We start from the raw sequence: 24977 nt of genomic DNA, 5'->3' as shown, positions 1-24977 counted from the left end.
CGGGACAAGGAAAGTGCCTACAGACAGCGACAGAAATTGTATCAGAAGGAGCAAGTGAACAAGGACAAACGAATGTTAAAGACTATAGGATCCCGATATTTAAAAAAAGATGCCCTTGACTTGTTGTTAAGCCAGATTAGCATGCCATTGAAAGAGAAACGTGCTGCAAGATGGAAAGACGAAAATAAGCTGTTTGCTCTAAATTTACTATATTACAGCACTCAGGCATACAGGTTTTTATCAGAATGTTTTATGCTTCCATCAGTGCGTACACTACAAAGGTATGTGGAAGGCATACAAATAAAATGTGGGATAAGTGACAATATATTCCATCTTTTAAAGCAAGAGGTGCAACATTTTTCTGATAATGATAAACTTGTGAATATGTCATTGGATGAAATGTCGCTAATGGCAAATTTGACATATGACAGCACTTCTGACACTGTTATTGGTTTTGAGGACTTGGGGTTTACACGCACAGCTAAAATTGCCAACAGTGTGTTGGTGATAATGATTAATGGCATTTTTTCATGTTTCAAACAACCATTGCTTTACTGTTTTTGTAAAGGAACAGTGGGAGCTATTCATTTGACTGCTATATTTTATGAAGTAGTCAAAAGACTTAAGGAAATTGGCTTGGTTGTGAAGACCTGTGTGACTGATCAGGGTTCAAATTTTGTGGACTGGAGAAAGAGACTGGGAATTACACAAGACAATCCAAGTTTGGTATATGAGGAGCAGAAGATCTATTTCTTCTATGACACCCCACATTTGTTTAAGAGCATCAGAAACAACCTATTTAGGTATGACATAATTCATACATCAAATGATGGTTTGGTTGGTACTGCTTCTTGGAAGGACATTTCTCAGCTCTATTCAAATGACTTGCACAGGAAATACAAGTTAGCTCCCAAGCTGACTAAAAAAAGCTGTCGAACTGCCAGCTTTTTCAAAAATGAAAGTGGGTACTGCAGTTCGTGTGTTAAGCCATACAGTGGCAGCTGGTATTGACACACTTGTGTTTTGTGGTAGTATGCCATTATCTGCAACTGGCACTTCAGACTTTTGTCAGAAAGTTAATGACATTTTTGATATCTTTAATACATACAGTGTGAAAGGGCCTGTGCATCTAAGGAACTGTATTAGGAGTGATTCAGAGCATCTGGATGTTCTACATGTGATGAAGCCATGGATTCACTCTTGGAAATTTGTAGGCTCTGATGGAAAAGATTACTCCCTGAGGATAAAATGTGTAAAGGGGCTTCTAAGCAATATATGTGCTTTGGAAATGCTTGCTGCCGAGGTACTGACTGGAACAAAATTGTACTTATTCTCACGTAAAATTAACCAAGACACATTGGAAAACTTTTTTTCAACTATAAGGCAGAGAGGTGGTTTTTGCAGCAACCCATCTCCAAGGCAGTTTTGTGCTGCATTTAACAACTGTACACTAAGCAAACTGATAAATTCTTCTAATGTGGCAAGCAGTAATTGTGAAGGAATTGACTGGGGTCAGGCAATACTGGACATGAAATCTGCTCAAACATTAAAGGTCTCACAGTTGTTATGCAGTAGTGATACAAGTTCTGCAACAAAGCTACCAAATGTGGAAGTTCTAGCAGACCTTGGAGAACAAAACAGTATGAGATATGTGTTTGGTTACATCTTGAAGAAACTTTTTTCTTTACATAATTGTGTCAAGTGCAGGAATCTACTTGTAGACAACAGCCAGGACTTAGATGCAAATGACAAATTTTATTGCCATTTCAAAAGTTACGAAGACAATTTTGGAAGCTTGGTTATTTGCAGTGAAAATATTTGTTTATTTTTTAGGGATTGTGAAAATCAGATGGCTTCAGTTTTTGATGAACATTCTCACAAGAAAAACTGTGGTGAATTATATGTGAACTTGTTGATGGCTGTCCCAAGTTTTCCTCCTGGATGTTGTGAAGAAACTAAGCTGCTGTTAATCAAGTTATTTGTTAAAGTGAGACTCGTTTACAGGCTGAAATATTGGAATCAAGACGTAGTTTCTAACAACAAGAAAGCAAATAAGAAACTGAAGAAGCTGGCTCATTTGGGCTGCTGATTTCTTTGGTATGTATTTCGTTCACTTCTGTTGTTAGTCACTTAATTTCCCTTGCTTCTTTCGTGTGATGACATTATTTTGTCAGCACCTTCTTCACTGACAGATTGTTTGAAAATTATACAAATATTTGGTTTTTCGTGAAATGTAGTGTAATCAGCTCATTATAGTGTTTTCAGCATATTCTTCCCACTATTTGGCAGTTGCTTGTCCCACTTAGAATAATAAAAAGATGAAGGTCGTACTTGTGGCAACAGGCGAAAATGACAAACAAACGCAGTAGGCCTACAGAACGATAAACGAGCTGTCGATCGTTTTTGCAAGTAGAGGTACATGTCTGTGCTTCTGACATGTGAATCTGTGTGTTTATATTCTTTTGATATGAACGTGGTAAGCTGCAATTCTGTCCAATGTCACAAGTGTTTCTTCACGAATGTGTTGTAGCTTGCCACTCTATTCATGATTTTTGTCCGTGCTGGCGCTTATTTTAGAATCATTTTTAGAAACATATATGCCTTCTGATACCACACAAACCCTTGGAGGCAAGAAAATAACTCAAATAATGCGGAAATTACGTAGGAAATGGATGTAAACAAACATTATGCTTACGACGCGTCTGACGTTCACCTTACCTACCGCTTGGAGCGCTAGTGTCGCTCCATCTGTCAAACGGCAACAACTTTTACAGCAGTGAGTGTCGCGACTGTTATATTAGACTGTGGTGTTACTGAAAAGATGGGGTTGTCAGGTTCTGTAGATGCTGCCATGGGATACCTCAGACCAGACATTTCAAGTAACTTCCATAAAATGAATTTGACCCTTACTACCCCAGCAGAATTAATGTCCACCATAGAATCTTTAAAATCAAAAACAACTAGTGGGTATGATGAAATATCAATAAAGTTACGTAAAGAATGTGATTCTGAGTTAAGTAACATATTAATCTATCTGTGTAACCAGTCATTTATCAGTGGAATATTTCCTGAATGGTTGAAATACGCTGAAGTTAAGCCACTGTTTAAGATGGGAGATAAAGGAATAGCACCAAATTTCCATCCAATTTAACTTTTGCCAGTGTTCTCAAAATTTTTAGAAAAGGCAATGTACAATCGGCTTTATAACAATCTTATCGCAAATAACATACTGTCAACGTCGCATTTTGGATTTATAAAGGGTTCTGATATTGAGGAAGCTACCTACACTTACACTGAAAATATACATAATTCATTAGACTAAAAAATTGCATGCATCTGGTATATTTTGTGATCTGTCAAAGGAATTTGACTGTGTAAATCACAATATCCTTTTAAGTTAACCAGAATATTATAATGTAACAGGAAATGCTGCAAAATAGTTCAAATCTTATATCTCTGGCAGGAAATCAAGGGTATTATTAGGAAAGAGACATGTATTAAGATATCAGGCATCATCCAACTGGGAACTAATTACATGTGGGCTACCACAAGGTTCCATCTTAGGGTTCTTACTTTTTCTTGTCTATATCAAGGACCTTTCATCAGTAACATTACCAGATGCCAAGTTTGTTTCGTTTGCCGATGATACAAACATTGCAATAAATGGCAACAGTAGTCTTAGAAAGATCGGCTAATAAAACATTTGTGGATATTAAGCACTTGTTTGTAGCTAATTCTTTGTCACTCAACTTTGAAAAAACACACTAAATGCAGTTCAGAACTTATAAGGTGTGTCCCACAAATGTATGCCTAACATATGACGACAAGCAGATAGAAGCATTGGACTGTGTTAAATTCTTGGAATTACAGGTTGATAATAAATTCAACTGGGAGGAGCACATGACAGAACTGCTGAAGCGTCTAAACAAATCTTTATTTGCAATGCGAATCCTGTCAGACATAGGGGATATAAAAATGAAAAAGCTGGCATACTACGCTTACTTTCACTCCATAATGTCATATGGGATTATTTTTTGGGGTAATTTATCAAGCCAAGTTAAAGTTTTCGGGATACAAACGTGCAAATAAGAGTTATATGTGTTGGGAACTCAAAAACATTCTGCAGACACCTGTTTAGGGAACTAGGGATAATAACTACCCAATATATTTATTCCTTAATGAAATTTGTCATTAAACATATTTAACTTTTTCAAACCAACAACTCAGTGCATGGAATCAATACTAGAAATAAGAATAATCTTCACAAAGATTTAAAGTCACTTATTCACAAACAAACATTTTCAATAACTAACTTCTGCACCATTTCATTGCAGTAATGTAAATAAGTATTGTAGTAGTTCTATTATATGTTTATCACCTTATAAATAAAAAAAATTATTTTTAATTTTAATTTCAGTGCATTAATGTGAACTTAGTAAATGAGTGTTGTAAAATGATTCTTTCATATAGTGTTCATTTAAAAAATGACGATCATTCCACTTGGGCCCTGTGGAAGATACATTAACTTATTTGTTTTAGTTGTAAATAGTTGTCATGTATTATTCCTGGAGGATGTAGAACTACGGATCAATTGGAATGAAAGTAAATCTGATCTGGTGTAAGTAAACACTGGCACTGAAACGAAGCCACATCTAACCGCCAAGCATCGGTTGACCATTTCTAAGATAATCGATAGACATAATGGCGATATAGAATCAGTTGTCAATCCGTTCATCATAAGAATAAAGCTGATGTAAACATTGCACTGTGTATTCTTCTGCGTTTGCTGCAACCTTATTGGTTTCCACGTGGGACTGCAGTCAATCTGTCTCGAGTACTGTCAAGTTTGATGCTGAGTTCAGTTTTAACTGTGCATTTAACAATACTGGCCAGTCAGCTGACACACCTAGCCTGCAGTGACATGATCAGCTGCAGTTCACACGTAAAAAGAGACGAGCAGAGGAGCAATACAGCTTCCAATGTGGTTTAATATTTCAGCAGAATGAACTAACACACTGCAAATCTCCCACAATAGGCTCCTTAGATGGCTATACGAAAACCGCAACACGTTATCGTTTTTAACTAACATAATATTGTAATTAAAAACAAGAATGATGAAAATTCCTGACTTAACCTCAGGGTAATTTTTCTGTATAAGCTGTGTTTAACGTAAGAGAGTATTGACGGATTTCACAGTGTGGTTAAATATTGACGTACTAAAGGTATTACTCACCGTCAGTCGTCTGGTAATCTCTTAACTCCTTCCTCATCCGAATCCGAGAAATACATTTCAGTTTTGGCAATGTCACCTGCTACGTTGATAACGAGCCAATGGACAACAGTATCCACGAAGCCAACCCGGCGCATCATTTTCTCTTCTTCTTTTATGACGACAAGCCCTTCTATATCCCAGCAGCATTCGGCAGTGACGTGTGAAAAAGCTGCGTGCGTTTAGTTCCATTATGTCTGGCAGCTTAACAAACAGTCTTGTTACTTCTCGGGCCAAATCCCGCAGCTTGGCTCCATATCAGTTCTGTTGGGTTCATAATGCAATGGTACAGTAGCAAATGTAAAAAGGCAGCATTTGTACGATGTGCTCGATGCTGTGAAAATGATTGTTTTTCAAGTTTCTACGATTCTTATCTACCTCTGTGGTATAAAACGATGTACATAGTCCAAATAAAGAAGATTTGGTTTTTAATTTTTGCCTTAAAAATTAAATTCTTATCTTTTCTTAATTTAAGCAACTTTTATGAACAGTCTTTCATATAATATAGATAATTAAGAATTTGTATTTGAGATGGAACAGGAATTTCGCGTCCAATATGTAATTAGAAACAAGAAGACGCGCATTATTCATAAAAAATAATGATGCGTTTTATAATAACGAGATGCAGGTATTTCAAATTGAAAGAGAAAAAAATGATACTATATGGATTTGAAATAACGCACGAATAAGCGCAATCCGTTCACATTGCATTACACTACCGACTGCGCTACGCGTTCATTGAGAGATATTATATCAACTGCAAAGCCGATTATCTCTCTAAATTTAAGAAAAACATTAAGAACAGCCTATTTCTCGGCACTTTTTAACAGCATTCCACGCATGGGTTTCACTACGGAACAGAAAACAGACTCAGCCACTTTTATATTGCGCATTAACAGCGCGACAATCAGAGCACAACACTGCAGAGGCTGTGACTGTACACAATTTTTGATATAAAAACTACGTAGCTATAGTGTGATTAAGAAAAACGTTGATGGCTCTTTTTACATTTGAATATCTTAAAGTTCCATTTAGCGTAATCTAATACATAAGTAGGACCTACTTCGAAGAGCGTAACTACACCAGTGTACGTGTGCTATAGCTTCTGACCAATCGTCGTGTTTGTGTACATCCAACGTTTCAACGAATTCTGACCGTGCTTTCAAAATTTAAATGCTTCAAAAATATTTGTACATACGTAAGAAAGAATACAGGTAAAAACTGGAGAAAAATGCCCAATGAGCCTGAAAATACGGGAGCCGGGAGATTATGAAAAAAATATGTTCAAATACGGGAGATCCCAGGAACTACACGAGGTTTTTACTTCTAAACAGAATGACATGCATACTGTAATGTTAAGAGGACAATTTAAATTACATGTTCAGGGCAAATTATACTGCTATACTCAGGTCCCTTGTCATTTCATATAATCCTGCTCTCCCTCATTTTATTCATAACAGGTAATCAGTAGTGCTGCTGTTGACAACATCTCCATAACACATCGAGATTTGAGGACTAATAAACGAAAAACGAATTGTATTAGCACACCTGAAGGATATACACAACCCAGTTGATGTCAGTGAAAAATGTAATATGTTCTTTAAAGTAACCTACAGTTCCCCAGAAAAACGTTTCAGAAAAAGTTTAATAAATTATAATTCTCGTTCATTTCAAAGTTATTTTCTGTAAGCATTCGTGGAGACGAAGAAATCACTTACAACTGCCGCAAACATATCAGTTCCTTTTCCACAGCAGAACTTATTGACACAGTGGCGTTTGTAACGCTGCCTGACTTGGCAAAAAGCTCGTAGGTGGGGTGTTGATGCGAGCGACCAATAGCAGCGATACGTCGTTCGTGTGTGTGTGTGTGTGTGTGGGGTGGGGGGGGGGAGTCTTTGGAATGTTACTCAAGTCTGTAGAACCCATACCAAATAGGACTAACAGCGTTATCTTGCGCACATTCGAAGAAAGGCAGCACACGAGTAGTGACGTGTGTGCTTGAGTCACAGGAGAGGCGCGGGAAATCTGAAAAACCCGAATTTGCAGACGCCTGAAAGCAGACGCCGATTATACCGCGAAAACCTGCTACCTACAAAGTTCGCCAACAATCAGCTGAGCTACCAAGCGGAGTATCAAATTAATGATTACCACACGTGCATTAATGTGGAAACGACTCTGCTGACTGTGACATGGTCGGCAGTGGTGGATATTGTGTTCGGCGGCCTCCTTGGTGCTACTCGAAGGATCTAGAAATGTGCCTCAGCCACCTACTTACTATTCCATTAAAAACCACGAAGACAAGACTAGACTCCAGAATGAGATTTTCACTCTGCAGCGGAGTGTGCGCTGATATGAAACTTCCTGGCAGATTAAAGGTACGTTGTCCAAGACGCGACGCACACTAGCGACTGCGACGGGTCGCTACGTGACGTCAGAAGTTGTCCGCTGGCGCATGCGCAGTTCGAGTTTGGGATGCGACGCGCGACTGTTGCGGCAGCTGTCGCAGCACTGCACCAGTGAGCAGTGTTGCGACGGAAGTCGCACGACACAAAGACATACGGCTGCGAGAAAGATGTCGAGCCAGTCAAGGAAAACTGAAATGAGCCACTCACAGGATGTGATGCCCTGTGAGCTGGTCTCGCAACAGCCTTGCCTTTACGATTTGAAGAACCCTAAATATAGAGACACTATGTTCAGAGACAGAATTTGGGAAGAAATTGGTGCACAGTTAAAACTGGCAGGTGAGTGAAATATATAATATTTTCCCATTAATGCAAATTTTTCAGGCCTGTTATGAAAATCAGTATAATCCATGCAGATGTAGAATTAGAATGATGAAAATGAACTTGAAGGTCAATTTTCGCATTACTCTTTTTTGTGACGATAAAAATTGGAAACGGCAAGTACATTATAAAATGAACAATCTAAAGTACAACGAGAAAGTTACATTTTACAATACCTTCACTTTGAAAGTAAACGGTAGATTGGTGTCTTGATGATACCTTCTAGTTGTGAAAAACCACCGCCAGATTGTTGTACAGCTTTCTGTAATCAATAGATGTTCGTTTTTGAGGAAGGCGTTTCTCAACAGATTGCGCAAACAGTATGCTGCAATAAGTAATTTGTCACATTCACTTCAATTCATTGGTAGAAGATGGTGCTCAAAAAACTTGTGCCAAAAGTGCACTACTGTTTTACAAGGCCCTTCTGGTCTGACACAGTTCACAATTGAAATTCGTCTTTTGTAAATCATGGAGTCATCTTTTGAGTGCAGCTTGGCAAGATTAAATGTTGATGTCATCCATAACGATGTATGCTGTGAGAATATAAGAATATGGAAGTTCATTTGGATGGGAATAAAGATTCAGTCGGCTATGAAAGTTGCCTTAGCTTGTTCCAAAAATTTCTGCATGGGAGAAACTGACAAGTATAATTTGGGGAAATTTTGTGAACAAGCACGGACATTATTTCTTCCACATTTCTGCCAGTGTATACTGTAGACGTTCAGAATCAAAATTCTAGAGATGTTTAAGGTGTAACCCTATCTTGTTGTCAAGAACTTGAAACAATGCAATGAAGCTAGCGTGCGCTTATTGTTAATAAACTTATCTTTCATTGGAATTTTAGGTGAAATGTGCCAAAACAGATGGAGGAATATTCGGGACTCGTATCAGAGAAATAAACGAGAAAGAAAGCTTGGAACAGGTTCAGATGCCTCAGCAAAACCAAGAAAATGGGTTCTGCTTGATCACTTGGCTTTAAGAAACCTACGTTTCGTGGCATTTTAAATGAAATTGTCAAGAGCATATGGAGAAATATTAGTAACACATACCGGAGGAATATGACATAAAATGGTTTCATTAGGTCCAAATGTATCAGCGAAACAAAACAAATGCATTCTCTATCGTGTGATGACCACACGATTCTCGTTGCGCGTCGACAGAACTGGCGGCTAGTCGCGACGCTCCCGGAGATATATGAGCCGAAATCTCGGAAACGGAGATCGATATCAATCTGATCTCAACTTTAAAAATAATTTCGATATGTTAGCTTCTTTTCATCGGCAACGATGTATGACCTAACGTGAACCATACGTAAAGTAGCCAGCGACCACATTTTTTACTGTACACAATTCAAATTTTATGCAGTAGGTTACTTGTAAATTAAGTATCGGGATAACTGTGACGAATATCGGAAAAATAGACACCTCATTAGCAAGCTGTGATGTGAAACTGTAAGATACGCAAACATCAATTTTTTGTGCCTTTTACTTTCCTCACAATTGATAGAGAAGTAATATACAGCGAAAAAAACACTTAAAACCGGAAGAGATACTTTTCAATTTTTTAAAGTAAAAGGAGAATCTGTATCGAAAAACTAACTCTGGGAGCCGATGTAACTTTGTTGCATTAACATACAGTATTTTTTACAGCAAGAAAATCGGAATTCTTATTTTTCTTATGTATTTGAATCCGCCGCCGCCGACCGGAGCTTGGGAGACGGCGACGACTCCAGTCGTGTTGCGGCCGTGTCGCCGTCTGCCAGGGTTGGGAAAGAGGAGGGGGCAGCGTCGCAGTCGCAGCCAACTGTCGCGTCTTGCACAACGTAACTTAAAACTGTGTGCCGGGCCGAGACTTGAACTCGGGACCTTTGCCTTTCGCTGGCAAGTGCTCTACCATCTGAGCTACCCAAGCATGACTCATGCCCCGTCCTCACAGCTTCTATTCTGCCAGTACCCTGTTGCCTACCTTCCAATCTTCACTGAAGGTCTCCTGCGAACCTTGCAGATCTAGCACTCCTGGAAGAAAGGATTTGCGGAGACATGGCTTAACCACAGCCTGGGGATGTTTCCAGAATGAGATTTTCACTCTGCAGCGGAGTGTGTGCTGAAGCTGTGAGGACTCTCATTCAGGTCTTCTGAAATATTCACAAACTGCTTTAAAAGTTATATTGGTTGAGGAGAGAGATATATGGAGCAATTATACGTAAGCCATACCAAAAATTGTCTGCCCATGCATTCTAAAACATATATGGGGCAATTATACGTAAGCCATACCAAAAATTGTCTGCCCATGCATTCTAAAACATTAAATAACTGTTAATCTCTTAGTTTTAGAGTGCAGCTTGGTAATTTACCTTTTCTCCCCAGCAACGTCACTGTGGCTGCAGCAGTTATTCTTTTTTCGAGTTGGTTTCTTCTCCGAAGAGCTGAAAGAAAGGTAGGAGACGAGATACTGGCAGTAGTAAAGCTGTGAGGACGGGGCGTGAATCGTGCTTGGGTAGCTCAGTTGGTAGAGCACTTGCCCGCGACAGGCAAAGGCCCCGAGTTTGAGTCTCGGTCCGGCACACAGTTTTAATCTGCCAGGAAGTTTCAAGACTAGACTAATCAGCAATCACAGAGTGCACAAAGGCTTTTAATCACCACTCCCGCCCACAGTACGCGGTTGGAACGGCAAACTGTCCCAGTATCTTTTACAGCGCTAAGTACTCTCTGCCACGGTTTTCACAGTCTGTAGTCTAGTACTAACCCCCTGAGCTACCAAGCGGAGCATCAAATTAATGATTCCCACACGTGCATTAATGTGGAAACCACTCTGCTGACTGTGACATGGTCGGCAGTGGTGGATATTCTGTTCGGCGGCCTCCTTGGTGCTACTCGAAGGAGTGGGTTTCTGCTATCAGTACAAACACTACTCCGCACTGTTCACACCCAAATACGCCACGTGGCACGGAACAGTTAGGCCGTACGTGCTTGGAGCGAGTGAAGGGCAAGCAGCTGGCACGCGATCTACAGGGTGAGCACTAAGTCTTGCCCTGATTATAACAATTTACTACAGAATAACCATTTAACATAATAATTTATATTTGATGCCCTTACATAGGTTAGTGTTACTAGTTTTTTTAAGACCACTTACGTGGTGTTTCGTAACATATTTTCTGTCACAGTACCCACAGCAGCTTGTATCCTACCTAGCCTTCAGTTCGTCGACGTCAGCAACTGGTGTGAGGAAGACTGTGTCCTTGATATACTACCAGAATATATATATATATATATATATATATATATATATATATATATATATATATATGACCTAGTAGATAGTGTCGGAAGTTCCATGCGGCTTTTCGCGGATGATGCTGTAGTATACAGAGAAGTTGCAGCATTAGAAAATGGTAGCGAAATGCAGGAAGATCTGCAGCGGATAGGCACTTGGTGCAGGGAGTGGCAAATGACCCTTAACATAGACGAATGTAATGTATTGCGAATACATAGAAAGAAGGACCCTTTATTGTATGATTATATAATAGCGGAACAAACACTGGTAGCAGTTACTTCTGTAAAATATCTGGGAGTATGCGTGCGGAACGATTTGAAGTGGAATGATCATATAAAATTAATTGTTGGTAAGGTGGGTGCCAGGTTGAGATTCATTGGGAGAGTCCTTAGAAAATGTAGTCCATCAACAAAGGAGGTGGCTTACAAAACACTCGTTCGACCTATACTTGAGTATTGCTCATCAGTGTGGGATCCGTACCAGATCGGGTTGATGGAGGAGATAGAGAATATCCAAAGAAGAGCGGCGCGTTTCGTCACAGGGTTATTTGGTAACCTTGATAGCGTTACGGAGATGTTTAGCAAACTCAAGTGGCAGACTCTGCAAGAGAGGCGCTCTGCATCGCGGTGTAGCTTGCTCGCCAGGTTTAGAGAGGGTGCGTTTTTGGATGAGGTATCGAATATATTGCTTGCCTCTACTTATACCTCCCGAGGAGATCACGAATGTAAAATTAGAGAGATTCGAGCGCGTACAGAGGCTTTCAGACAGTCGTTCTTCCCGCGAACCATACGCGACTGGAACAGAAAAGGGAGGTAATGACCGTGGCACTTAAAGTGCCCTCCGCCACACACCGTTGGGTGGCTTGCGGAGTATAAATGCAGATGTAGATGTAGATGAAAAAAAGTCAAGAGGCGTTATGTCTGGAGAGGGTAGTAATGTCCAGATCGGTGGATTGGAAGAAACTGTTCAACACCCTGGCCACCCCGCTCTCCAGACATTATACCCCTTGACTTTTTTTCTGGGGCTATATCAAGGACAGAGTCTTTGTCACACCAGTTGGTGACGCCGACGAACTGAAGGCTAGGTAGGATACAAGCTGCTGTGGATACTGTGACCAGGCGGTAACTGGAATACCGCCTCGATTTCTCCGAGCTACCAAGGGAGCACACGTTGAGGTTTACTTACGTAAGTGGTCTCTAAAAAAATACGTATTATGTCGAACGGTTATTCTGTAATACATTTTTATAATCAGGACAAGACTTTGTGCTCACCCTGTACATCGCCTACTGGCTGCTGGCTGGCTAGCAACATCGTTCCGCACACGCCTGTACTGTTAAGCTGACTCACAAGCGTAGAGAAGGGGAAGTATTGTTTGTCGTTCCCGAGCATCGTTTGTCTCCACTCGGCATGTCAAGTACAGATTCTAGCTCAGAGTAAGGTGTGGTTCCCTGTTATTATTACACACGAACGAGAAAACGAGGAAGGATTCATCCGTAATCCAGCACTGTAGACTGTATGCAGCAGCAAACGAGCTGTAGACAGATTCGAAATTCATAACTTTTTATAGAATGACTCACCGTATTTTACGGACCATAACATGCTATGGAGTACCCCTTAATTTTTAAGCAATTTTTTTCAATGACATTTTTACAATTTTTATTATTAGACCTCAAAGCCAGAGTATAAACAAATTCTTAACTTTAAACACGTTCATCCTCTTCATATAAAACATGGTCTTCACTGCCATCGAGAGCGTTACTTATTCCGCACTTCTTGAAGATTGAACAGTAATGTCTTCTCTTACACTAGACAAAGACTATTTTATCCGCTGACACACTTGTTTGATTGTAGATCGTTTTAAAGCTCCCTTCGGCTTGAATTCACGCTGGGGTTCATCCATCATCCATCTGTTCCATTCCTCTCTCATATACACTTTAAAAGGTTTCTTTATCGAGATATGAAGAGATTGCAAATGTTTAGTATGTTCTCCCTGAGTAACAGCAAGCTCTGTATTTCCTTGTCTCAATTTCTCCCTCACGAAATTTTTCAAGTAACTACTAAACTGATCTAGCACAAGAAGGGAACTCTTTTTCAATAAAGCACCTTTCTTTCTCTTACAAACCCTGTTAATCCATGATTTCATACCAGCCTCGTCCGTCCAGCGCTTATCATGTACATGAAAGACAACACCTGGCAGTATTTCAGAAGGTTTTGGCATTGTTTTGCTCTAGAAAATGGTCACTGGATTAAATTTAGTACCGTCAGCACAACATGAAAGGACAGCAGTGCAGTGCATTTTTTAATGTCCATTTGTTTTTATAGTTATAGTTTTAGCACCTTTCATGGCAACAGTTCTGTTATTCGGCACGTCAAATGCCAGGGGGGTTTCGTTCATATTCACTATTTGGCTTAGTTCCACACTGGTTTTCTTTTGATGTTGGATAATAGAGCGATGGGGAGAAAATGTTTTCTCTTCATACTCTTGTGGCATTTTCTGAGCAATTTTGGTTTCGATTCGCATGCTAAGTCCATGACGCTTCATAAACCTGTAGCACCAACCAACCCCACCCTCAAAGTCTATTGAGTTCCACTGTAGCGCTAGCTTAAGCGCGTGTACTTGAATCATTCTTGTGTTGATTTCATCGCCATTTTGACGGTGTTCTCGAATCCATTTCAATGCGGCATCTTCTAGTTTTGGCCATTTTGCGTTTAGTCCTTTAGTCCCCTATTTGCACATTTAGTCTCCCTAATTTTTTTTAGTTCTTCTTTACCAGCCCGCCAATCGCGATGCTTTTTTCTGTTGATGTAGGGCCGAAATGTCGCTCAGCTGCTACGTTTCCATGTTCTTCTGCGTACGCTTTTACTTTCAATTTTTTAGCCCGCATCATATGAAAACCATTTAGTTTTTCCATCACGAAACTAGCTACTAAAGCAAATATTGTACTGTTACCGATAGCACAAATCACTTTCAGTTATAGTTCACTGGCCCCGTAGACTGGAATGACGCGTCATGGGCTAGACAGTGCTCTGGGTTTGTGACGGCGAGGCGGAACGCAGACAGTGTTAGCAAGCTTGTGAATCCACACAACTCATGTTCGTCGCATCTGTACACTGCTGCTGCCAGTTGAATCCAATTTGCCAGGCAGAGATAGGTTTCCTGTGGCAACGAATATATGGCCATTGTTAAGACTGGCGGGCATTTTAAATCAGCCACTTTTTATATCAATTTTGAGTATAAGGCGTATCTGAATTCTCGAGGCAATGTTTACAAAGAAAAAGAACGTCTAATCGTTCGTAAAATCCGGTAACTGTTTTACGGTGATTTGTAAAAGTTGATTTCTTCCGCCATAACATTTTGTTACTTTTATTTTCAAAACCCAGATGTCGTGAGATTTATATACATGGAAATGCTGGTTTGTGCACATTAAATCGTTTGTATGTGAACAGCATTGTGTTTGCACCTATGAGAGATTTATATCTTTTCTGTCGTTTTCCCGCCGTTTTCACTGTTCGTTTCCATTTGACAATGTAATTTTAGAAAATGATACAAGGTTGTCAGTCACGCAAAAGAATACACCTGGTAAGATTTACATTTTCTTTTACATTTGCTCCCTCTGAGGTACCGGTGACTTTATTGTAACAATAGCTGTACAGTGAGGCGCATACATACGCTGTTGCTTGTCATATGAAATTCTTTTCCCATTTCCCAGAACGTTTTTGCCGTCAAAACCCTCCTGCAGTAGCCTGCAGCTTGTAGTTATATAAAATGGGACGTTTCTCCACTTCCCTTACAAAGCTAACGTTCACCATCTACTCGTTCATCTTCCAATTAGGCCTACACTACTAGAGCTGTGTTCGAGGACACGACGTAACTAAGCGATTTTCTGGTGAGTCACTCGCCAGTCGCTGATGAGTCACAGTGCAGTCGCGCCTTCTGCAGAGCCCTATTTAACTACACAGCAAGTGATATGCAATCGAGCGGCTATCAACTCGTGTCGGCAACGGGTTTCAGTTGAGCCACTCCGTATGGGGAGAGCCTTTAAGGCCAGTTTCACGTTTGTGCGGCAGCCTCTTGTGCAACGTATGCTGCGATTTCAAGTTTATCCAGCTGCTGTTGTGCGTAGTATTATACAATTGGCTGAATTTCATTTCATTCCTTCCCAGTCTCTCACCACTACCCCAGCGAAATGGAATGTGGAAAATATTACCTGAGGTCTTAATTTATCGTCGCTTAAAAAGGACAGGCAGAATGTAAAGGTACCATACAAGTAATTTAAAAAGGTACGGCTGCGTGGCGTTTCAATACCTATTTCAAGAGCTCCAGACTTATCATGAAAAAATCTTCCAGTAGTTTCCATCAGTTTATAAAAATCTGATAAATTACAAGGTCGTTCGAGGGACTGTGTGCAAAGAGCACGCTTAAGCAAAGAAAAGAAATTCACCGACGCTCTGTTACTCAAAGAGCTGGGAGCCGATGATATTCGTAATTACCTAAGAGCGTTTGAAACACGCTTTTCGGAGTTGCTGAAGACATGAAACCGTTATTAACGAAAACGAATACAATCATGAGAGAGGCTACGAGTTGCGATGAGAGGTTGTTTGCTACTTTACTGTTTGTAGCCACTGGAAGAAGTTACGAGCATCCCTAATTCCTAGCTGTTATATCCCCACAATTACTGTGGAAAATGATTGCTAAAACCTGCAGTATGATTTAAGACGCCTGAGGAATTACACGAAGGTAATCAGAACAAAACACTAAAACAGATTATATGTCCAACAATGAAGGGACTGCAACATTTCTCGCTTCACTGTTGCTGTACGTTTCATATGCACTGTCGCACAAGCATTTACCATCTCTGTATCTGTCTAGAAAGTCTGTCATCATACCTCCATCAGCTTCGCTGTCTGGCACACAAGCCATTTTAAACAGCGTATATTTTCGCGCGTACCGACAGCAGACGGTCGTCAGCCGGGAAGTTGCATGGAGGTAAAAAAAGAGCGAAGGTGGCATTACGCTACAAACTTGAAGCTGTTGTCTGCCATCTTAACTGGCCCAAAACATTAGGTTCACCCCATTCATACCACCACAGTTCACAACAGTGACACTTCCCCGTGACGTCACATGACTGTGTCATATTGCTAGAGCAAATATGCATTAAAGAACAGAAGTTTTAGCATTTAAAACAGTTACTGCGCGCACACTATAGAAATAATGTACAAGAAGCAATCGTAAACAATAGTCTGCCAAGGTTTTGGGCTACTTACAATGGCGTCCACTCTGGCTTCAAAGCAACATACAGCGTAGATCTGTAGTGCCATCTCCAATTTTTTTACCTCCATGGGAAGCTGGTCGGACAGCGCAAAACACGGCACAATTTGTTGGGTGGTTGGGACGAAGACAGCAACAAGAGCACAATGCAAAGCCGTAATTTTTTGCACTCAACACACAATTCACACAGAAAACGTTGCAGAAATGGAGCGATCAAAAAGTTTCAAAAGTATTTTTATCACAGATTTATAATTTAATGGTGTTAAAGAAGAAACGAGCATCACAAAAGATTTAACATAAGTGTAGGTTTTGTTGTTTACATAATAGTAAAACCATACGAATCACGAATTTTCTAAATTGTCTGATGCATTGGGTAGACTGGAAGGCGGTCGTGAACATTTCTGTTCTACACTGTCACAATACAGGGTGGTTCCAGTTCCTGAAGATATCTGCTCATCGGCAGGGTTGAAGACATGCTGAAGGTTCTGGCATGAGGAATGAACAGGTATAGATGGGCTTTGTGCCTGTCGATGCTGAGAAACGTTAATAGCTTCACTAATATTTGTTGATGTCCTCTTTCGTTTTTTAATGTTTGCAATGATCTGAAGAACATTTAGCTGAAATTCTACTATCTCATCATCGTCGAATGTTTCTAACGATGGAATTATACCTCTGAAAAACGATATATGGCGATCTGAATGTTGTTTAGAAACGTCCGCCATCCGCTGTTCCACGGTATCTTGTTTATGCGTTCCCTTATTTTTTGGGACCGTTTCCTTCAGTTCACTATCTTCCTCACTGCAAGAGTCAGTGATACAATTAGAATCTTCATTAACGACTGGCTTACTGACTTCAGTAGGACATCCGCTGGACGCTTTCTTTAAAAATTGTAATTCTTGTCCGTAAATGTATGTTGAAGTTGTCTGTTTTCCAAATCTTGATTTAAAGGAAGAAGTGTTCTTCCTTTCGCTTTTATGAAATGAATCTCGAACGTTGGTCCATTTTCTCATAACACTTTTGCCTGAAAGAGAAAAACATTAAGATGGCTTCATTCATTTCACACACTTTGCAAATGTACATATACCAATATAACAAGCACTGGAACAAGAAAAAAACTTCGATCTGAAAACTTGTTTTGTGGTTAATTTGCATTTATGTGCTTTTTTTGTACAACCTCAAAAGTATTTGGTTCATGCGCCACATTGCCTTCTGCTCACGAAAGTACCAGATGGCTATAATTAAAGTTCGGCCACTCGCATAAGTCCAGTGTGGGTTGTAATATTATCGTATGGCAGCGAAACATTGTAGATGTTCTAATGCACTGATGTAGAAGCGATTTTCACTAGAAAAAATTACTTCCAATTTTGACCACTAGGTGCAAATCTGGAGATTTGAATGCAGGAACGACATACACAAATATTAACGTATGTAATGGATTAGGAACGGGATGTGGGCAGAAAAGGTCAAAGTGAGAAAGGCATTATTAACCGTCACTTACACAGTGTGTTCAATATGAGCAATGGAGACGTCGACGAGATGTAAACAACGCCAGATTTGCATCTGGTGGCAAAATTGGACATATTTTATCCAGTGTAAATATGTTCTGCCCAATGCATTACCACAGCTACCAAATTTCGCAGCTATGCGATAATTATGAAGGCCACACTGGACCTCTGTGAGTGGCTGCACTTTAATTATAACCAGTCGGTACAAAGGCAAACAGTCGCTCAAAATTTTCGATACTTAGGATGACGTTAAACACATACTTGTCAGTCCTTCAAATTCCACTTATATCAGCTGGAAAGGATAATTATCAATTGTATTTATGAGCATGGCAGATTCAAATTACTCTTTTTTGTACGATATTGGAAACCATGAGAAGGGTTGTTCAAAAAAATGGTTCAAATGGCTCTGAGCACTATGGGACTTATCATCTGAGGTCATCAGTCTCCTAGAACTACTTAAACCTAACTAACCTAAGGACAACACACACATCCATGCCCGAGGCAGGATTCGAACCTGCGACCGTAGCGGTCGCGCGGTTCCATACTGAAGCGCCTAGAACCGCTCGGCCACTCCGGCCGGCGAGAAGGGTTGTATTCAAAGAAGTTCAGCGTGGAAATCAGTAGTATAAAAAGAAATGGAAATTCCTTTAAAAAATGCCTTTCTGGTACGAAACCCAGAGGGGTCTTTTTTATTGTAGGGAATGAGGCTTATTTTATACCGCGGATAGACTTTGCGATCACATGCTCAGAATAAATATGTTACGGTTGGAGAAAATTTTCTACTACTATCTTCTCGGAGCCCAAAGTTCGTAGGACGTCACTTCGGGGAAGTGAGCATCAAATAGCGAATTTTTCACGCACATTTGAACTTGATATCGATTTTTCTCTAGATACTGTAAAATCTTGGGTAGTTTTCGGGAACTCCATGCGAGACAGCTATCTTCATGAAACTGAAGATACATTATCAATAATTAGACTGCAATGTGTGCAGAGAGCTGAGCAGGAACATGAGGAAATTTCACTAAACAATATGAAGAACATCATCGCGGATTACTTTTTGACGTCAGATAGGACAAGAAAACACGGTTATTACTCTATTTACTGTAAGCGCCTTAAAAAAAAAAAAACGATACAATAAAACCTTTTTGAACAACTTACTTACCATATTCAGTTCTTTCCCTGTAGTTCATGCCTTGATACGAACCATTCAATTCCTTGAATATACCAATCCACGCATTTTTCGTATGAATCCTGACCTTGTAATTTTCCAGAGTTTTGTCCCATATTACTGGCCGTTCTTTCACTAACGAAATTAATCGCTTAGTGTCTATTTCCCGAGTCATGTGTAGGCTAACGGCGAGGAATTACGAAAACAGAATGAAAGTGTAAGAACTATGGAACGAATAAACTGAAACTGCACTCTGTGGTTGCTTGAAGAATGCCGTGCCTTGCCTGAACGCTGAGTGTGAATGCGCCAACGTTTACCTAGTCCCCCACCACTCCACACGGTGCCGTGCTAACGGCGCGGCGGCCGTGTGCTCGATAACCCCGCCTGCTCTACTGCAGTGGGGGAGCGCATTTTAGACGGCAACGCCTGCGCCGGGCTAATGTGAAAGCTGCCGCACGGCGTTTCATAGCGCAGTCGAGCGCACTTGCCCCGCACCCGAGCGGCGAATCGCAACAGCCCATCGCCACGTCGTACCATCTATTCATATTTCGCATTTGCATGGGCAAATCGCAGCGATCTCTCGTAATTTTCAAGCAATTTGACGAATCACGTGCGACAAATCGGCCAACGTCGGTACTATGGCTGCCTGTCTATTTATTTATTCGTGTTCCGTATATCCGGTATACAAAAGAATTGCATGGATATGGAACGAGTCACAATATAAATTAACACAGTAGCCTACTTGTATATGCTAACAAATGTAAATTGCAATTGGTATCTAAGAAACAAAGTGTGTTAGTAGTTACAGGCTTAAGCATTTTCTATGGTGAAACAGAGGTGTAAAACGATAAAATAATAAATTACAATTTTCCATATTACAAACTATACAGGGTGAAAAGTATTTAAACCGACAAACTCTGGAAGGTTGTAGGGGACATAAAAACAAATATTTTTCCCTAATGTCATTTTATCCAATGAGGATTATTTAAACCAGTGGTGGCCATATTACGCTCTTCAGTTGTTAGAGGCCGTATTACGATCTTCAGTTGTTAGAGGGCGTATTACACTCTTCAGTTGTAGACAATTGCTGTCCACCAGTGTAGTAGTGCATTGTCTCTGTTTACTAATGGATCGATGCACCTGGAGTAAGTACACTGATATGGTTTGTGCGTACTACGTAGCACACCACAACGGACGAGCTGCACAGCGGGTTTATCAACAACAATATCCTAATCGCCGTATCCCGCATCATACGACCTTTGCTGCTGTGTACCAACGTAACATGGGGACGAACCAGATGAATGTAAGAACAGTCCTTCGAGAGCAATTGTTATGTCCATTTCACTTACAGCGTGTCCACAACCTGGAACCAGTTGATTATCCACCCAGAGCACAGTTTTCGCAGTGTTACCTCTAACAGTGTGAAATGCATCCCACATATCCATCCCCTGTGTTGTTTACCGGTGAAGCAACGTTCGGGCGTGATGGAGTCTTCAACACGCACAATTCGCATGTTTGGAGTGAGGATACCCAACATGCCACAGTTACTAGCGCTCATCAAGTGCGGTTCTTCGTTAATGTGTGGGTCAGTGTTGTAGGGGACTGTTTAATTGGGCCGTATCTGCTACCTAGGCCATTAAATGGCAGGCACTATTACAATTTTCTCGTCAGAGCATTGCCAGAATTGCTGGAAGACGTCCCGCTCCCTACAAGACAACGCATGTGGTTCCAACATGACGGGGCGCCGGCACATTTCAGTCGTCGTGTGCGTCGATTCCTGGACCGACGGTTCCCTGGACCGACGGTTCCCAGAAACGTGGATTGACAGAGATATGTCCCCTCTGGACTTTTTGTGTGAGAAGAGATGCGCAACCTTGTTTTCCACAACTCCTGTTGCATCAGAAGAGGATCTGGTTGCTCGGATAGTAACAGCAGCAGGAACAATTCAGGATACTCCTGGGGTTTTTGCCCGTGTCAGACAGAACATGATCCGACGTTGTAATCTTTGTTTACGTGTCAATGGAGGCATTTTTGAAAATCTACTGTAATTGAAATTGTGTTGTGTTAATGTGTTGTCTCTTGGTCATAAAAAATGGCAAAGTGTTTGTTGGTTTAATTAATTTGCCGCCAGATAAATCTTCCTCTACCGGTTTAAATATTCCTCATAGGATAAAATGACGTTAGGGAAAAATATTTGTTTTGATGTCCCCTGCAACCTCCCAGAGTTTGTCGGTTTAAATACTTTTCACACTACACATTAGCAGGAATTTGATAGTGCCAATTGCCTGAACACGAATTCCCATACTGGTGTAAGATGTATTAAGTTACAAAGTGGCAATAGCAAATATGCAAATATTACAAGTAAAGTATTATATCTAAGTTACAATGTTACATTAAAGAATTCATTAAGAGAGTAAAACGCTTTTTCCAGAATATATTCCTTCAATTTACTCTTAAATTTAGGCATTTCACTGGTAAGATTTTTTATGTCAGACGGGAGTGCATTAAACACCTTTATGCTTGAGTAGTACACTCCCTTCTGTATCAGAGTCAAGTTTTTTCTGTCAACATGAAAGTCATGTTTTGTTCTTGTGTCATAGTCATGATAAAAAGTATTGGTTTTGTACATGTGTAGGTTCTTAGCTGAAAAGCACATAAGGGATAAGATATATTGTGAGGTCATTGTTAATATTTTGTTTGTTTTAAAAAGATTTCTGCATGAATGATTCCTGTTAACTCCACTCAGAATTCGAATTGCTCCTTTCTGAGTTACGAATACTTTATTGGCCATTGGTTGGTTACCCCAGAACATTAAGCCATAGGATAACAATGAATGGAAATAGCCAAAATAAGCAGCATTAACGGCATCACTGTTAGGAGTTGTTGCTATAATATGTAGAGCATAAGTTGCTGAACTGTCTTTTTCTCAAGTCCAAAATATGGCAAGACCAATTTAATTTATTGCCAATGTGGAGGCCTAAAAATTTTGTTGAATAGACTTGATGTATATCTTGATCATTACAGCTTAGACTTATGTCATCCTGAACTTAGTGAGTCCCATGGAAATGTATGAAATGGCTTGTTTTTTAAATTTAGGCCATGGCATCGGAACCACTTATCGAGGTCATGGAACACCAAGTTGGCAGATGATGCAGTATCATTTTCAGGTGTTATTTTTCAATTACAAGGGATGTATCATCTGCGGAAAGAGTACATGTGATGGTAGCCTTAGAACAGTGAGGAAGGTCATTAATAAAAATAAGTAGCTACTGTAGCTATTAACGATTATTGTTTATGTGTGTTCTGCATCTACACCTATACTCTGCAGACCAGCGCCAGATGCATGGCAGACGGTACCTCCCATTGTACGAGCTGTTAGGGTTTCTTCCTGTCCCATTTCCGTATGGAGCGCGAGAAGAAAAACACCTTGCAGTTTGCGGATGATACAACCTTGTTCTCAAAAGGAGAGCATGTTGAACAGGCAGTCCAACAAGCAGAAGTCTTGTTCAATGAAGCTAAGGCCTGGTTTATCATGAACAAAATGAAAATTAATGAAGAAAAAACTCACAGGATGATATGCAGTCCCAGCAATACTGGAGCACTGGGTAACGCAGCAGATGTTAAACTTCTGGGCTTTCTCATTGATACCAAATTAACCTGGCAACAGCACACCACACATGTATGTTCCAAACTTTCATGGGTCCCGTACCTCTTGAGGAAACTGAAAAGTATAGTACCAGAACAGTACCTTCTAACTGTGTACTATGCAATGTTCCACAGCCACATCAGTTATGGGTTGTTGTTTGGGGCCATTCTGCGGGCTACAAGAACATGCTTTTACTGCAAAAGAAAGCAATGAGGATTATTACTTCAAGCAAAGAAACAGACCACTGTAAACCAATTTTCACCAGGTTAGGTGTTCTGACTGTTTACAGCCAGTATATATTGAACTGCCTCTTCCACATAAAGAGAAACCATGACATTTACAGAAAGAGAAGTGAAGTTCACAAATACAGCAGTCGCAACAAAGACGGTATCGACATGCAAAGGTGTCGATAAGCAAAGACACAAAACAGCTTCCCTATGGTGGTCCTAAAATTGTTTAATGCTCTACCTGATCAAATTCAGTCTTTACCATGGGAGCAGTTTAAAACTACTATTTTGTGTAAGCTAAAAGAGCAACCCTTCTACAATACTGAAGAATTATTCTCTAGTAATAGCATAGTGTTTACTTGAGCTGCAGCTCAGTTCCATGAGTCCAACAGCAACCGTTGTCTTTAAATATACTTTAAATATACTTGTATCTATTTTATAGTTGTGATATTATTGTAATTTAATTTATAACTTAAATATGTCTTGCATTATTAAATTACTATCATAGTAGAGTTGTATTCATGTATTTTGATAATGTTGTATCGTGATGCTGTCTGTCCAGTTGTGGCTGGTGAATGACATAGAATTGATAATAAAGGTAATAATTGTTTGAATGCCTCTCTGCGTGCAGTAATTATTCTGATCTCATCCTAACGATCCCTATGTGAGCAATACGTAGGGGGTTCTAGTATATTCCTACAGTAATCATTTAAAACCGGTTCTTGATACTTTATTAATAGATTTTCTCTAGCTAGTTTACGTCTATGTTCAAGAGTCTTCCAGTTCAGTTCCTTCAGTATCTCTGTGCCATCCTCCCACGGATTAATCAAGCCTGTGACGATTCGTGCTGCCCTTCTCTGTATACATTCAACATCCGCTGTTAGTCCTATCTGTTACAGTCTCACACACATGAGCAAAACTTTAGAACAGGTCGCACAAGTGACTGCACTTCCCCAGTATTCTATCAAAAAAACAAAGTCTACCACTTGCTTTACCCACGACTGAACCTGAGTGAACATTCGAATTCATATTCCTATAGAGTATTACACCCAGGTATTTGTAAGAGTTGGCCGATTCCAACAGTCATAGGGTACAATGTTTTTTTCGTTTTGTGAAGTGCAATATTTTACATTTCTGAACATTTAGGGTAGGTTGCCAATCTTTACGCCGCTCCTTCCAAATAGTACTTCATTACAGATAACTGTATCATCTGCAAAAAGTCTGAAGTTACTGTTAATATTGTCTGCAAGGCTATTAATATACAATATAAACAGCAAGTGTCCCAACACACTTCCCTGGGTGACACCCGAAGTTACTTCTACATCTGATGATGGCTCTTCATCCAAGATAAAATGCTGTGTCCTCCCTGCCAAGAACGCACAAATTTAACTTGATATCCCACATGATCGTGCTTTTGACAATAAGAGTATGTGCGGTACTGAGTCAAATGCTTTTCGGGAATCAAGAAATACCTGGTTACCTTGATCCAAAGCTTTCAGTATGTCATGTGAGAAAAGTGCGAGTTGAGTTTCTCGATGTTTCCGAAATCCATGCTGGTTGGGATTGAGGACGTCATTCTGCTCAAGATATCTCACTATGTTTGAGTTCAGAATATGTTCTAAGATTCTACAAAAAACGACGTCAAGGATATTGACGGTAGTTTTGTGGATTACTACTCTTCTTGTAGACGACTGTGACCTGTGTCTTTTTCCAAGAACTGGGTACGGTTTTTTGTTCGAGGGATCAGCGATGGATTAAAATTAGAAGAGGAATTAACTCAGCCGCAAATTCAGTATAGATGATGTTTGGTGTGTGGGGCGCCCAACTGCGTGGTTAT

General features: G+C 40.2%; 1 protein-coding gene across 1 annotated transcript; it reads right to left on the bottom strand.

The window, feature by feature from the left end:
* Positions 1-16868: 16868 nt before the first annotated feature.
* Positions 16869-19555, bottom strand: LOC126418326 (uncharacterized). Its single transcript, XM_050085184.1, has 2 exons — positions 19262-19555; positions 16869-17615 (listed from the first exon to the last, which is right to left on the bottom strand). Exons 1-2 carry the CDS (start codon positions 19440-19442, stop codon positions 16936-16938), a joined length of 861 nt encoding a protein of 286 aa, XP_049941141.1. The 5' UTR covers positions 19443-19555; the 3' UTR covers positions 16869-16935.
* Positions 19556-24977: the final 5422 nt, after the last annotated feature.

This window comes from Schistocerca serialis, chromosome 1 (assembly GCF_023864345.2).
Source record: "Schistocerca serialis cubense isolate TAMUIC-IGC-003099 chromosome 1, iqSchSeri2.2, whole genome shotgun sequence".
Classification (NCBI taxonomy): domain Eukaryota; kingdom Metazoa; phylum Arthropoda; class Insecta; order Orthoptera; family Acrididae; genus Schistocerca; species Schistocerca serialis.
This window is presented reverse-complemented; position numbering and strand designations above follow the sequence as displayed.

Coding starts and splice junctions, on each gene's coding strand:
- LOC126418326 (XM_050085184.1), bottom strand. CDS start 19,442: ATGACTCGGGAAATAGACACTAAGCGATTAATTTCGTTAGTGAAAGAA. Junction 17,616..19,261: donor CAGGGAAAGAACTGAATATG/GTAAGTAAGTTG, acceptor TTTCTCTTTCAG/GCAAAAGTGTTATGAGAAAA.